The sequence below is a fragment of the Chrysemys picta genome, chromosome 10, assembly GCF_011386835.1.
Source record: "Chrysemys picta bellii isolate R12L10 chromosome 10, ASM1138683v2, whole genome shotgun sequence".
Taxonomy (NCBI): domain Eukaryota; kingdom Metazoa; phylum Chordata; order Testudines; family Emydidae; genus Chrysemys; species Chrysemys picta.
This window is the reverse complement of record NC_088800.1, coordinates 14,643,615-14,656,944: the sequence shown is the minus strand read 5'-3', so window position 1 is coordinate 14,656,944 and position 13,330 is coordinate 14,643,615. Positions and strand designations below refer to the sequence as shown.

General features: G+C 48.3%; 2 protein-coding genes across 2 annotated transcripts; one reads left to right on the top strand and one right to left on the bottom strand.

Moving 5' to 3' along the window:
- Positions 1-470: 470 nt before the first annotated feature.
- Positions 471-7,257, bottom strand: MRPS11 (mitochondrial ribosomal protein S11). Its single transcript, XM_005294883.5, has 6 exons — positions 7,117-7,257; positions 5,273-5,395; positions 4,901-4,999; positions 3,547-3,676; positions 1,322-1,387; positions 471-812 (listed from the first exon to the last, which is right to left on the bottom strand). Exons 1-6 carry the CDS (start codon positions 7,167-7,169, stop codon positions 705-707), a joined length of 579 nt encoding a protein of 192 aa, XP_005294940.1. The 5' UTR covers positions 7,170-7,257; the 3' UTR covers positions 471-704.
- Positions 7,258-7,292: 35 nt separating this feature from the next.
- On the top strand, positions 7,293-12,896 carry MRPL46 (mitochondrial ribosomal protein L46). The gene is made up of 4 exons (XM_005294884.5): positions 7,293-7,526; positions 8,752-8,938; positions 10,740-10,913; positions 12,458-12,896. Exons 1-4 carry the CDS (start codon positions 7,293-7,295, stop codon positions 12,706-12,708), a joined length of 846 nt encoding a protein of 281 aa, XP_005294941.2. The 3' UTR covers positions 12,709-12,896.
- Positions 12,897-13,330: the final 434 nt, after the last annotated feature.

The window sequence follows — 13,330 nt, the reverse complement described above, 5'->3', positions numbered from 1 at the left end:
ATTCCGTAGATCAAAGCTGGCAAGATTCCTGCTTCAGTAGAACTGGGGCTTTCTATTAGGAAATACCACCAATAAGACAATTGCAGCCAAGGCAAAATGAAGCAACAAAACTAACCTATAGCAGCAATGACTTCAGACTCCTCCACGCAGCGCAGCTGGAGGAGCTGGCTGTTCTGCACCCCTCTCGCATAGCAGTGCTGGGCTCGGGCCTCTGGTGGGAACACCACACTTTGTAAGCTAGATGGGGAGAAGAGGTTCTCCACTTCCAGCTCCCAAATCTCTGTGTTTGGATAAAAGGGAGACACGAAAAATCTGCCATTCATTGCAAGAGGGCCCCTTCCTAATGACAAGAGTAGCAGCACCTGGATTTGTCAAGAGCCACATATAGTAGCAGTGACAGGAGGAAAGCAGCAGTTGATAGAAGAAGAATCCAAAATGCTTCCAGAAAGCCAGTAAACGTGGCCATCACAAAGACTAAAACATTTTAATTTATTAACTTTACAGACGAGGCTTCCTACTCAGAAAGTAAATACAGGCTTGCTTCAACCACTAGGCTAAAGACCAGGGTTGTGTCCAGTCTCTAAGTTTCTCCTAGGAAAGGCTTCCAAGGAACACCTCCTGCCAAGATCCATCAAAGGCAAAATTCAAAACCAGTTCACAGTGCACCAAACTGATACTGTACACGGTGTCTCCCTTCACTCCTCTCAGAGTCTTCGTGCCTTCCGAGGACGGCAGCCGTTGTGTGGAATTGGGGTATTGTCTGTGATGGAGATGACCTCCAAACCCCCCATGGTCAACCCCTTGATGGCAAACTGAAAGAGCAAGAGAGTGGACATTAGACCGCATGCTGCACCCTTGCACGATCAGCACAGACTGGCAGAAAAGTGAAAGATCTTTGAGGAGGCAGTCTGGAACAGGGCAATCAACATCTCTTTGCAATAGTCTTAACAATCAGGAAGCCCTGTTTGGTCCCAGATGGTCCATTCCTCCTGGCTAGGGCAGGATTGTTTCTTACAATGTGTTCTCCATTGATTTGCTACTCTAGTTTGAAGTGATGTAAGCAATTTGGCTTTCACTCAGTCCCTTACTCAAAATTATTCTAGGATCTCACCAGGAGGACTTTTTTCTTTTTGCGATTAATGTTTTGGGGTGACAAAACAGTAAATTCCCTGCAGCCCCTCTGTCCTTCATAGCAATTTCAGAAAAGGTTAACAGGCATCATAATTCCATAGGCCTGAATAAAAAACCCTGCAGCCCTCAGAGAAAGGAACAAATAGATGAGGGCTCATGATGCCAGTGAAGAGGAATCTTAGGCACTTACCATACGCCCAGGGCCCAGACCTTTCACCACCACTCGCACATGGGACACACCCTTCTTGCAGGCTTTCTGTGGGGAGAAAAGTGCTTTCAGTGATGAGGGGCAGGCAGGTCAAAAGGTATCTCTCTGGATTGATCCCTTTCATCCACTATCACAAGCTTCTTCAGACAGAAAGGAAGAGAGAATCAAGGATGGTTCCGGGGAGATAAACATGGAGATCATATGGACAAAGCCAGGGATTTGGGGAAGGATAGGAAATGCATGGCCAGGGACACATTCAACACAACATTATGTACAAAGAGGAAAGGGGAGCTGAGAAGGGAAGCGGTCTTGGGTCATGAGTTGAGGCAGCAGATGATGTGTCCTTTTAAGGCTGGTAGGTGACCAAATTAGGGAGGGCCTAAAAGAACTTCAAATCAACAAATCTTACTGGTTTCTCCTAATGTGGCGCAGCACTGCCATCTAGTGGAGATCTCTAACCCTCCCTGAGGGTGCAGGTTAAAAGTTGTCTGGAGGTATGTTTACACTTAAAATGATATAGCCCCAGAACTTCAGGGCTTGTCTACACTTAAAACACTGCAGCTGCACTGAAGCACTTCAATGAAGACACTATCTACATCAACAGGAGGGCTTCCCCCGCTGGTGTCGGTACTCCACCTCCTCAGGAGGTTAGGTTGATTTAACTGCATTGTTCAGGGGTGTGGATTTTTCACACTCCTTAGCAACCTAGTTATACAGACAATTTCCTAGTGTAGACCAGGCCTGACAGGAGGGGTTCTCCCACTGGTGTAGGTAATCTACCTCCCCGAGACAGAAACGGAAGAATTCTTCTGACAACTAGCACCCATCTACATTGGGAGTTCAAACGGCATAGCTACATCTCTTGGGTGTGGATTTTTCACACTTAAGAACTATGCCAATGTAAATTCCCAGTATAGACCAGGCCTCAGGATACAGGGATAGAGGCTAATTTCTGACACTGGCTGTTTGTGAGGGGTAACAATGCATCACTGCACCTGTATGCTAAGAATCTGTCCTTGATGCATGAGATTAGTGCTGGAAATGGTTCTTATTCATCTAAACCAATCACAACACGTTGTTCTTCCCACAATGGGAAAGAAAACTCCAGAGGCTAAAGGGTTAACTAGAGTGAGTTCTATCCAGTTCAGAATGGGGACACTCTAGGTTTTCATTCTCACTGTGCCTCATTCTGCAGTGCTGAAGTCCAAGACACAGGTAGTCTCATCTTCCCCCATGCATCATGCACAAACTTAGGTTCTTTTAGAAACACTTATACTAGACCCAGATATTAAAGTCTGTGTGCAACTGGTAACTACGCGTGCTCATATTCTCAAAGTCTGACCATGCTCTTTTAGGAATGAAGGGTTGCCAGAATGGCTCAGGTCTTTGGTGTGGTATTCTGCCTCCAACAGCAGCTTATAGCGGAGACTTCACCGGGCCAACTGTGCAGTGCTGCTCATGGGATAATGCTCAACACAGCAATTCCTTCCTGCCCCTCACACCTGCTCGGTTTGTGCCTAGATTTCATTTCCCCTTATTTGGCTTTTGAAAATAAATGGTCCATGTTCTAAGTGAGACCATCTGAGCAAAAGCTGCTCTCAAGTCAGGGCCACAACTCTGCACAAGGTAACAAGAATTTCTTACCCTTATAAGCTATAACTGAAATGGAAGCTCTGTCTCTCACAACAGCAGCTGCCATTTTACCAATGAGTGACACTGCTTATGACAGCATCGATATGTGGCAGGGAAGTCACAGCTGAGTAACCGGTTTCCATCTGGGCTTAACAGTCAAATGAAATGTGCTGAACATTCAGACCAATGGTTTAAACTATGACGCTGTCCAAACTGGAGCCAAAAAAGGATAGGAAGCAACTTACATTTCTTCATTACAGGCCACTAAAGCCACCACATGTGCATTTAAAGCTCTCCTTTCACATACAGTTTATCCAGGTTGAGATGCTCACCATGCCCCCCCCCCCCCCTCAAAGGAAACAAGGGCAGCAATGTGTAAATGAGGTGTACTGCTCAGACACACGGAATTAGACTTTACTTCTCTTCTCCAACAAAAGATAGAAATGGGAGAAGGAGGCAGAACTTCAGAGCCCATCCACAAATGCATTCTGTTGGCAATCACTCCACTGCTAGCATTCCTCCTCTGAGCTCAGCAAGATTAGCCTCAACAAGCAGAATGACCAGACCAGACTCACCGCTGCTGCTGCGATGCCTGCAGTCTGTGCTGCAATGGCAGTGGCCTTCTTGGCATTTCTGAATCCTTCTGTGCCACAGGACGTACGGGCAAATGGCAAGTTGTCAGGACTGATGACCTGGATGTGGGTGCTGGGGATGAGAAAAAGGGGAGTAAGAAGCCATAAGAAAGTAATTCTCCCATCTTTTCTTGCTCGGATTATCTTCAAGGCCATCCAGAGGGCCCCCCCGCCCCATACTTCACTCTAGGCCAGTGGTTCTCAACCAGGGGTATGCAGAGGTCTTCCAGGGGATACATCAACTCATCTAGGTATTTGCCTAGTTTTACAACAGGCTACATAAAAAGCACTAGCGAAGTCAGAACAAACTAACATTTTATACAGACAATGACTTGTTTATACTGGTCTATAGACTATAAACTGAACTGTAAGTACAATATTTATATTCCAATTGATTTATTTTATAATTATATGGGAAAAAGGAGAAAGTCAGCAATTTTTCAGTAATAGCGTGCTGACACTTTTGTATTTTTATGCCTGAGTGTGTGAGCAAGTAGTTTTTAAGTGAGGTGAAACTTGGGGGTACGCAAGACAAATCAGACTCCTGAAAAAGGTACAGTAGTTTGGAAAGGTTGAGAGCCACTGCTCTAGGCAATGGTAGAAAGCTCTGCAGCAGCCCTGGTTTGTCCTAAGGGTCATGCTAGAGTGGCAGAATTAGAGTACACTGTCTTTTGAGGTAATATACTCCTGCTAGAAATTGCTCAGATGGGGTTTCACCTTTCCAGACCCACTTTCCCACTACGTGAGTATGATTCACCACCTCTGCTTATTTTAAGATGTCTAGAACACCTTTTTTAAGCTTGAGAGAGCTTTACAGAATTATAAATTATGTCTCATTAGGGGTCACCACTGAAATGCAGCCACTTCTGGTGAACAACATGGCAGCTGTTCAACAGCTGTACAGCAATATTGCAACAATGTAGGACAGGAAATAATAAGATTCCTGTATCCTGTTAAAACTGCCTGTGGAATTTAGGGGGGACAAGATGTAATTACCCATACTGGAATTTGATCAAAACATGCGATCAACAGCCTTGCTCTTGTGAAAGGCACGATGAGTTAATGGCCTTGGTCTTGCATTTCCCATTACAGGTGGCACCTCCAGCACTGCACTGAAGTACTGACTCATAAGAAAGTCTCCTGAGTAGCCAACACTACTTCCCAGACTTTTCCATAGAGGCCTCCCATCTAGCCAAGATCAGGGCCTAGTTGCTTAGCTTGTGTGTTCTCAGCATAAAGCAGTACTGCTGCAGGCCCTTTTACATGGGACCTGTACACTGAGAAGTTTGGGTCTTACTTGTTGTACGTAGCTTTGATGTGAGCTATTGGGATAGCTTCATATTTTTTTCCACCCCAAGTTAAGGAACTTCCTTGTCCTCGTACTGGGGGAAGAAGGCTGAAAAGTAAAATAAGAGGAATCAAATACATGCAATATCACTAACACGCAATGGTAATTTTTAATACAGTTTTGGAATTTGGGAAAAATGTGGATCAAATGCTGCCAAACGAAGCTCAGAACTTCTTATATGAACTGTGTTTGTGATTGTTTCAAGTCACTTGTTTTCCTTACTTTCCTGAAAGATGCGTGAGGTGATTTTACCCCCTGATGAGAGACAAATGAAGAGACTTTACACCACAGCTTGGTTTGGAGCCATACAGGATGCCTCACCTGAAGTCACTCTTGCTTTGGTTTGCTGTCACCTCAGGTGCAACACTTTCTGTATTCTCTATTTGTCTCTGCAACCTCTGGGAACCTGTGTGTATGCCACGACACAAGGCAACATTGTAACCACTAGGTAAAAGAAGTGGGAGAAATAGATTAGGATTTCACAGCTACACAATAGTCTTTTACATTACCTTTTGCCACCCTCACATAAGACCTCCCATAGTATATTTTCGCACAGGAAACAACCAAAGCTATTTGCTGACTGCAGGACTAACTCAAGCAGTCATCACCACCCTCAGGCTTCCCCAGTCACCTTGATGAATCAAATAGTAACCACCCCAGGAACATCACTTTTTCAAAGGGACATTGTCAGGCCCCTACATTCCAGTTTTTTATCAAAAACAAACAGTTTGGCAAAACTGAGGAGTGTTTTCTCAATAAAAATAAACTCAGACAGCATGCTGGCAGTGCACAAGAAACAGAAATGGAAAGGGACTTGGCTAAATTCATTGGCCAGGATCTAGGGAGGAGCAAACGCAAACAAACACTGAAATGAGCACTGTGAGGTATTTTGTATAATCCTTTTAGTAGCACAGAGGAGGGGATTTTAGGTGTCTGTCTAATTTCATTTGTATCTTGACAACATACATTCTGAAGAGACACTTAACTGGGAGCCAGTTTGAAAATAAGACTGTTCATCAATAAAACAAGAGCCTTGCCAAATCATTTCCTGCCAAGCCTATACTATACCCTAAGAGCCTGTACCTCAAGCCCTGGATTTCTCTATTGTGCCTAGATCCTGCACAAGGTCATCGGTTGACATGGAAACAGCATCAACAACATCACAGTATGACCTTGTTACAGGTAGAGCTGGGAAGGAGGGCGCCTGTGAAACACATGTAGCTTTAATAATTTACCTAGTTCTACCCTACACAATCTCTTCCTACCCAGCAGAGCCGTTCCCGTGTGTATCAATCAGAGCTGCTGACTTCAGTAGCTACATAGGTTTCATTAGTTGGAGAGTGAACAGGTTTCTATTGCACCTCATGCTTCATCTATACAAGGGTGAACTGAGCTGCAATGACAGGGCCAAAAGGCTGTATATAGGAGCAGAACATGAAGACAGTGTGATTGCACTGGTATCCCTGGGGAACAGAATCTTTATTACTGATTACCATACCCAACCAGAGGGAGACTAGCCTGAGTCCGCAGGACTGATGGCAAAACAAACGTTTTTATTTGCGCTCTGAGCAACCTGGCTCTGGAACCAAGAAAGAGGAGAACAGCAAACGAGCCCCATAGCGGAGTCACGGCTTGGAGCAGAGACACTCTGAATCCACAATGTAACCCAACGCGAAGTGCGGTTGCTGTCTGTAAACCATCCCCAGGGCATTGTGGTCAGCCCAGAGCTGGGACCTCAACGCCCTGGCCACCTGCTTCTCGCAGCTCCCAACGCCCTGGCCGCCAACGCGCTCCCCACTTCCCCTCCGCAACTCCCAGGCTGCCCGCTCCACCCGCGACTCCCAAGGCCCCGGCAGCTCCCAAGGCCCCGGCCGCCCGCTTCCCCCGCCCCCCCACGCCGCAACTCCCAAGGCCCCGGCCGCCCGCTTCCCCCGCCCCCCCCCCACGCCGCAACTCCCAAGGCCCCGGCCGCCCGCTTCCCCCGCCCCCCCCCCCCCCCCACGCCGCAACTCCCAAGGCCCCGGCCGCCCGCTCCCCCCGCCGCAACTCCCAAGGCCCCGGCCGCCCGCTTCCCCCGCCCCCCGCAACTCCCAACCTGCTCCCCCACGTCCCTCGCAGAGCAGCGCCCTGGCCGCCCCCCGCCGATACCCCCATCTCCTCGTTACCCCAATCTGGCTCCTAAGAACCGCTGCCAGGCAACCACCAGCACCCGGGTCATGGCCCTTCCCCGCTGCCGTCCGACCCGCCCCAGAGCGAGGAGCCACTGGCCCAACCCGACAGGAGAGGGGAAAGGTCAGCGTCGTGCATTGTGGCCTATAGGAGGAAAGATGGCGGCGCCCGGATGGCTCGGTGGCGCGGTGCATTGTGGTCTCGAGGACAAATGATGGCGGCCCCCATGCAGCGGGTGTTGTACGGGGGCGCGGTGCGATGGAGGTGGGCGCTTGGCCCTCGTTGGGTGTGTGCCTCGGCCGCGCCCCGGTGGCGGCTCGTGGGTGCGCTGTGTCTGCAGAGGCTGCCTAGCATCACGCAGGCCCTGAGCCCGGAGGAGGAGGCGATGGCGCAGCTGCTGCACCAGGTAGCGGGGTTGGGGGGAGGCGACCCGCCTGGGGTACTTGTGGGGTGCAGTGGATGGGGGAGCGCAGGCGCTGTATCCTGCTGTGCCTATCGGAGCCGCTCCTACCCCCGCGCAGCCCCTAGCACTGAAGCTGGTCCAGGGCTGTGCTGGCCACATGCTGTGCCTCCCCCAGAGGAGACTGCTGGCTCCCCTTTTGTCAAGCGCAGGCGTTTCAGAGCTGCGGAAAAGCAGCTTGTTGTGCCTCTGGGCTGGGACCCACCTGGAGAAGTCCCCCATCTAAAATGCAAATAGCTTACAAAGCACAAAGTTAAAACCTGGGTTAAAATGCCTCTTTGTAACTGTACCGGGGCAAGACGCAGGCTGTGCCCCAGGAGCTTAGGCTCTTTGATGCAGGAGTTGTTGGGTGACGTTGCATGGGCTGTGATGTGCACCCTAGATGATCAATCAGAGTGTCCCCTTCTTGCTTTAAGCACTAGCACTATGACTTTGCTTCCATGAGGAGTCAAGTATCAGAGGGGTAGCCGTGTTAGTCTGGATCTGTAAAAAGCAACAGAGAGTCCTGTGGCACCTTTAAGACTAACAGATGTATTGGAGCATAAGCTTTCGTGGGTGAATACCCACTTCGTCAGATGCACTTCCATGAGGAGTGTTCTAGTGTATGGATGTTGTGGGGAGTGGCACACTACCGGTGGCCTTTGAGTCATGAGCTCCATGCCCCCGCATGTGCTAGTGGGCGATGGGATTCCACAAGTGGTGGGGGTGACTTGTTGGGACGAGAACACTCTTTTCTGAGGTAATAATGACTCCAATGCCTGGCTGTAGTTCTAAAAGGTGATATCTGCTGGATGTCACACTGAGGCCATGTTATTGTGAAACACTCAGTTTTTGGGTTTCCCGATTTATGTGCATTTAGATTCCAGACTACAATATTGTGCTAACATATTTTTTGTAGTGAGCATATAGCTGTATTTACAGTGGGCTAGCATCTTCTTATGTCTTCAATATTGGATGTGTTCTCTGCACAGTGTAACTTTAACCTCCTGGGGTAGAGCTTATGCTCTGGGCAGAGAAGTTATTCTCCAGCACAAAGAAATCAACACAAGCCCTGTTTGTGGCAATAAAAATTGGTTTATTCTCTCTGTGTGACCTAGGATAACAGCGCTGGTAACTGTGACCCATAGTGAGGCTCCTGATACTTGACAATTCTCTATGATGTCCTTTCCAGATAGAGGTGGAGAAAAGCAACTTTTCAGACCATGAGATCCGTCGCATGGCGGAAGAGGAGCAGCTACAGAAGAGGAAAGACAATATACATGATGAGGAAGCTGTGCAAGCTACTGTGTTGGCCCAAGACCTGGAGGATGCCTGGGAGCAGAAATTCCAACAGTTCAAAGCTGGCCCACGAATAACAGGTTCTGATCCAAGTTATCTCAGCTGAGCAAGAGAGGGATGGGGTCTCTCTGGTCTATCTGAACATGATTGACTTTGGTACAGTGGAGTGGAGGTGAGGCAGGGTGCTGAGCCCTCAGGAAGAGGGAGCTTCCATGGGACTCCCTTGATCCCTTTCAGCTATTATAGGGTGAGTTATCTGGTCTGTGAAAGGAGCTGTATTCTGTTCCTTTATCCCCTCTCAAAGGTTCTGTGAGAAAAGTATGGAGACTGGTTATTCTGTCCTTATCAGAAAAACCATGACCAGACTGACTCCCAGTTGTAGTTCACAAGAGCACACAATATTAGTGTTGTAATTATGTAGGTCCTACATAAACGTTGACTCTTAGTTATTAGGCACTAAGTTGAACCAGAGACTTAAACTACTTGCTTTAAATGGTCTTTTTTAAAAGAAGAGCATCTCAAGTGCAATCCTGCTTTCACTTTTATGAGACATGAGTGAAAATTAATGGATTCCATCCAGATCCGCAGGTGACACCTATTCTGTTGTATATAGGTTCTTATACTTTGCTCGACACCATAGTATCTGAGGGCCTTCCAATAGTGCATTAAGTAACATGACTAATGTCCATCATATGCTGTTTGTTCTCTCATCTCCCTCCCCAGTGGGAGAAGCATGTGTAGTGGAGTGTTTTGAGAACATAAGAACAGCCATTCTGGGTCAGAACAATGGTGGTTCTAATCCAGTATCCTGTCTTCTGACAGTGGCCAGTGCCAGATGCTTCAGAGGGAATGAACAGAACAGCGCAATTTTGAGTGTTCTCTACCCTTTTGGGTAGTCCCAGCCTCTGGCAGCTGGAGGTTTAGGGGTACCACAACATGAGGTTGTGTCCCTGACCATCTTGGCAGATAGGTTGATGGACCTGTCCTCCATGATTTTTTTTTTTTTTTTTTTAACACCATTATACTTTTGGCCTTCACAACATCTCATGGCAATGAGTTCCATAGGTTGACTGTGCACTGTGTGAAGAAGTGCTTCCTTTATTATTATTATTTATTATTTTTTAAGCTGCCTGCCTATTAATTTTGTCCAGTGACACTGTAGTCCTTGTGTTATGTGAAGGGGTAAATAACACTTCCTTATTCACTTTCCCTACACCATTCATGATTTTATAAACCTCTATCAGATTCTCCCTTAGCTGTCTCTTTTCTAAGATGAACAGTCCCAGTCTTTTTAATTTCTGCTTGTATGGAAGTTACCGTATCCCTAATCATTTTTGTTGCTCTTCTCTCTACCTTTTCCATTTCTAATGTATCTTTTTTTGAGGTGGGGTGACCAGAACTGAATGGAGTATTCAAGGTCTAGATGTACCATGGGTTTATGTAGTGGCATTATGATATTTTCTGTTTTATCTATCTCTTTCTTAATGATTCCTAACACAGTTAACTTTTTTGACTGCCACTGCATATTGAGCAGATGTCTTGTTTTGGTAGTTTTTTTTTTTTTTTTTTTTTTTTTTTTAAATAAATATACCTATTACTATGGGCCTATGTTAGAAAAGGCAAGGTCAAAGAAATGTTCCTTGCACTTGGAGTGGAAAGTAGCGAGGTTTGTGATGTTTCTTATTTCTTGGGGGAGTTTATTCCACTCTCCCAAGAATTAAGAATCATTTGTACCTAGAAGCATCACTCAGAATTGTTCCATGTGCCCTTGTTGTCAGGGGTCTGAGAGAGAGGAAGGCTTGGGCTCTGACGAGCTAGGTCCTGGCTGACCCCATCCCACTTGGAGACTATCTGTCTCTAGAATCTGTTTTCTCTTGGCAGATGCTGATAAGCGCAATGACCGGACATCTTTGAACAGGAAGCTGGATCAGAACCTGATGCTTCTGGTCAAAGAGAAAGTCGGCAACCAAGAGGTGTGGCTCCTGCCTCAGGCAGAGTGGCAGGCCGGAGAGACATTGCGAAGCACTGCAGAGAGAGCCTTGGCTACTCTCTCGGGTAAGTCATCTGCTGTGCAGCTGCTGCCACCCCTTCCTGTCCCCATTGCTTTCTCTTGTGTATGGTCTGCTCATACTAGCATTATATGAGCATACTAGCCCATTATACTCCATTAGAATTGGCTAGAGAAAGGACATGTAGCAGCAGAGGGGGTGGGTTGCACCCAATGGGGTCTTTGAGGAGAGTTGTGTCTGGGTAACGTTGTTGGGAAGCCCAGGGTATTGCCCATTTCAGGGGGAGTTGTTCTACATTCCAGCTCAGCTGCTAGTGTACTGACTCTGTACGGGGGGCTCTGGGTGCCCAAGGCTATGTCTACACTTATGGCGGCATGGAGAGTACAGGTACCACACATGCAGCTGCAGTGAAAGGGAGGCTGCGTCCACACTTAGCGCTGCAATGAGTAGCTAGGCACCACAGAGAGAGACTTTGGCAGCGGGGATGCAGTGGGACACTGCAGCTGCTAAAAAATAGCAGTGTAGACAGGGGAGGTGCTGCTTAGTATGTAGAGAGCCTGTGTAGAGTCTATACCCGGGGAGGTCAGGCATGTAGGGCACTCTACTCACCAAAGCCATGCCTCCCCATCTACCCTGCCATTTATACCCCTGGTGTGTGTGTGCAGTGCCTGTACTCTGCACACCACCGTACGTGTACACATACCCTAAGAGTAAGACTGTTGTTGTTGGTAGCTGCAGCGAGCTGGCCCGATGATTTCTTCAATGTGGCTTTAGGGTCTGCAATGTTTCAGCCCCAGGGACTGGCTCCTGAATGGTATCTAGTGCTGTTGTGGGGGAAAGGGCTTCTGTCTCCACCACACACAGCCTATTAGCAGCCTTTCTTGGCATGAAAAGCTTATCCCAGGGTTTCTCAAACTGGGGTCGCCGCTTGTGTAGGGAAAGCCCCTGGCGGGCCGGGCCGGTTTGTTTACCTGCCGCGTCCGCAGGTCCGGCCGATCGCGGCTCCCACTGGCCACGGTTTGCTGCTCCAGCCAATGGGAGCTGCTGGAAGCGGCGCGGGCCGAGGGACTTACTGGCTGCCGCTTCCAGCAGCTCCCATTGGCCCGGAGCAGTGATCCGCGGCCAGTGGGAGCCGCGATCGGCCGGACCTGCGGATGCGGCCGGTAAACAAACCGGCCCGGCCCGCCAGGGGCTTTCCCTACACAAGCGGTGACCCCTGTTTGAGAAACCCTGGCCTATCCTCAGCAAGGTCGCTTCTTGCTTCCCAGCAGGGGAGCACTGTGGAAGCAGCACAGTTAGCCTGACAAAGGAAGGGGGGCACTTTATGATCCACAGGATCACACTACCTCTGGCCAGTCCTTGCGAGGGGTTGTTGGGACTCTAAAAAGAGCCCCTAAGAGGGAGGTGTGGCACAGTGTGGACCTGCGGGAGGAGGTGTTCTTGCTAGAAAGAGAACAGAATTGAACCAAAACTAAGCATGATGTGTCCTGTGCTGTTCCACTGTTACCCCTTGGATACGGCAGCTGCTATCGTGTGACCTGATCTCTTGCTTTGTTTTCTTTCCCCCTCTGGATCCCTGGGACCTCACAGGAAATTGCATCCAGGCCAAATTCCTAGGGAATGCACCATGCGGGCTTTATAAGTACAAGTTCCCCAGGGCCTTCAGGACAGAGGGCAGTGTGGGGGCCAAAATATTCTTCTTCAAAGCCCTCCTCCAGAGCGGTGATCTGCTCCAGGCAGAGAGGAGAGAAGACTACGTGTGGGTCAGCAAGGGGGAGCTGGGGGATTACTTGAAACCGGACTATCTAAAGCAAGTCAACAGATTTTTGATGGACCAGTGAAAGACAGGGCTGTGCTCCAAGCAAATGGGAAGGACACAAAAAAACAACTTCAGACAGGTGCACAATGCTTAGGATGGCCTCTGTGTACAGAGAGTGGCGTTTGAACCTGAAGAAAGATCCAACCTCCCCCTTGTTTTCTGTTCCTCTTCTCTAGGCTTGTATCAAATAAATATTAAAACCTCTGCTAAGTGAAGGGTGTTGTGCTTATGTTGCATCCTCTAATGCCTCCTTTTCCCCTTCCCAGCTGTGCCATTCCCTAGGTCTGTGGTACCTCTCTTCACTGGATCCCTGTAGTAGCCTGAAGCTGAAATGGTCTCTCTGAAAAGCTGTACTCTTCCTTTAGCAGCTGTTCCTCAATAAGAGAAGCAGTGAGTGAGCTCCCTTTACTTGCTTAGGTGGGACGAGACACTGTTAGAGGGGTAAGAAGGGGATTTACCAATTAGTTGCATTGGGAGACCTGGCAAAGGACCATGTTTAAAGTTCCCCATTTTTAAACTCTGTGTCCAAGCCTCTAAATCCTTAATCTCCTTCTGGGTTATTGTGGCCCCTCTGGGGAGGAGGTGCACCTGTCAATGTGCGGGGGAATAGCAGCCATCTGCTTCTCTAAGGAATTCGGCTCTCA

Bases quoted from the DNA above. Each gene is read 5' to 3' on its own strand.
- MRPS11 (XM_005294883.5), bottom strand. From the start codon at position 7,169: ATGACCCGGGTGCTGGTGGTTGCCTGGCAGCGGTTCTTAGGAGCCAGA. The intron at 5,396-7,116 runs GTAACGAGGAGA...TCTTTTACCTAG, and splicing joins TTCTTAGGAGCCAGATTGGG to TGGTTACAATGTTGCCTTGT. The intron at 5,000-5,272 runs GTGAGGCATCCT...TTTACTTTTCAG, and splicing joins CAAAGCAAGAGTGACTTCAG to CCTTCTTCCCCCAGTACGAG.
- MRPL46 (XM_005294884.5), top strand. From the start codon at position 7,293: ATGGCTCGGTGGCGCGGTGCATTGTGGTCTCGAGGACAAATGATGGCG. The intron at 8,939-10,739 runs GTTCTGATCCAA...TTCTCTTGGCAG, and splicing joins AGCTGGCCCACGAATAACAG to ATGCTGATAAGCGCAATGAC. The intron at 10,914-12,457 runs GTAAGTCATCTG...GGGACCTCACAG, and splicing joins AGCCTTGGCTACTCTCTCGG to GAAATTGCATCCAGGCCAAA.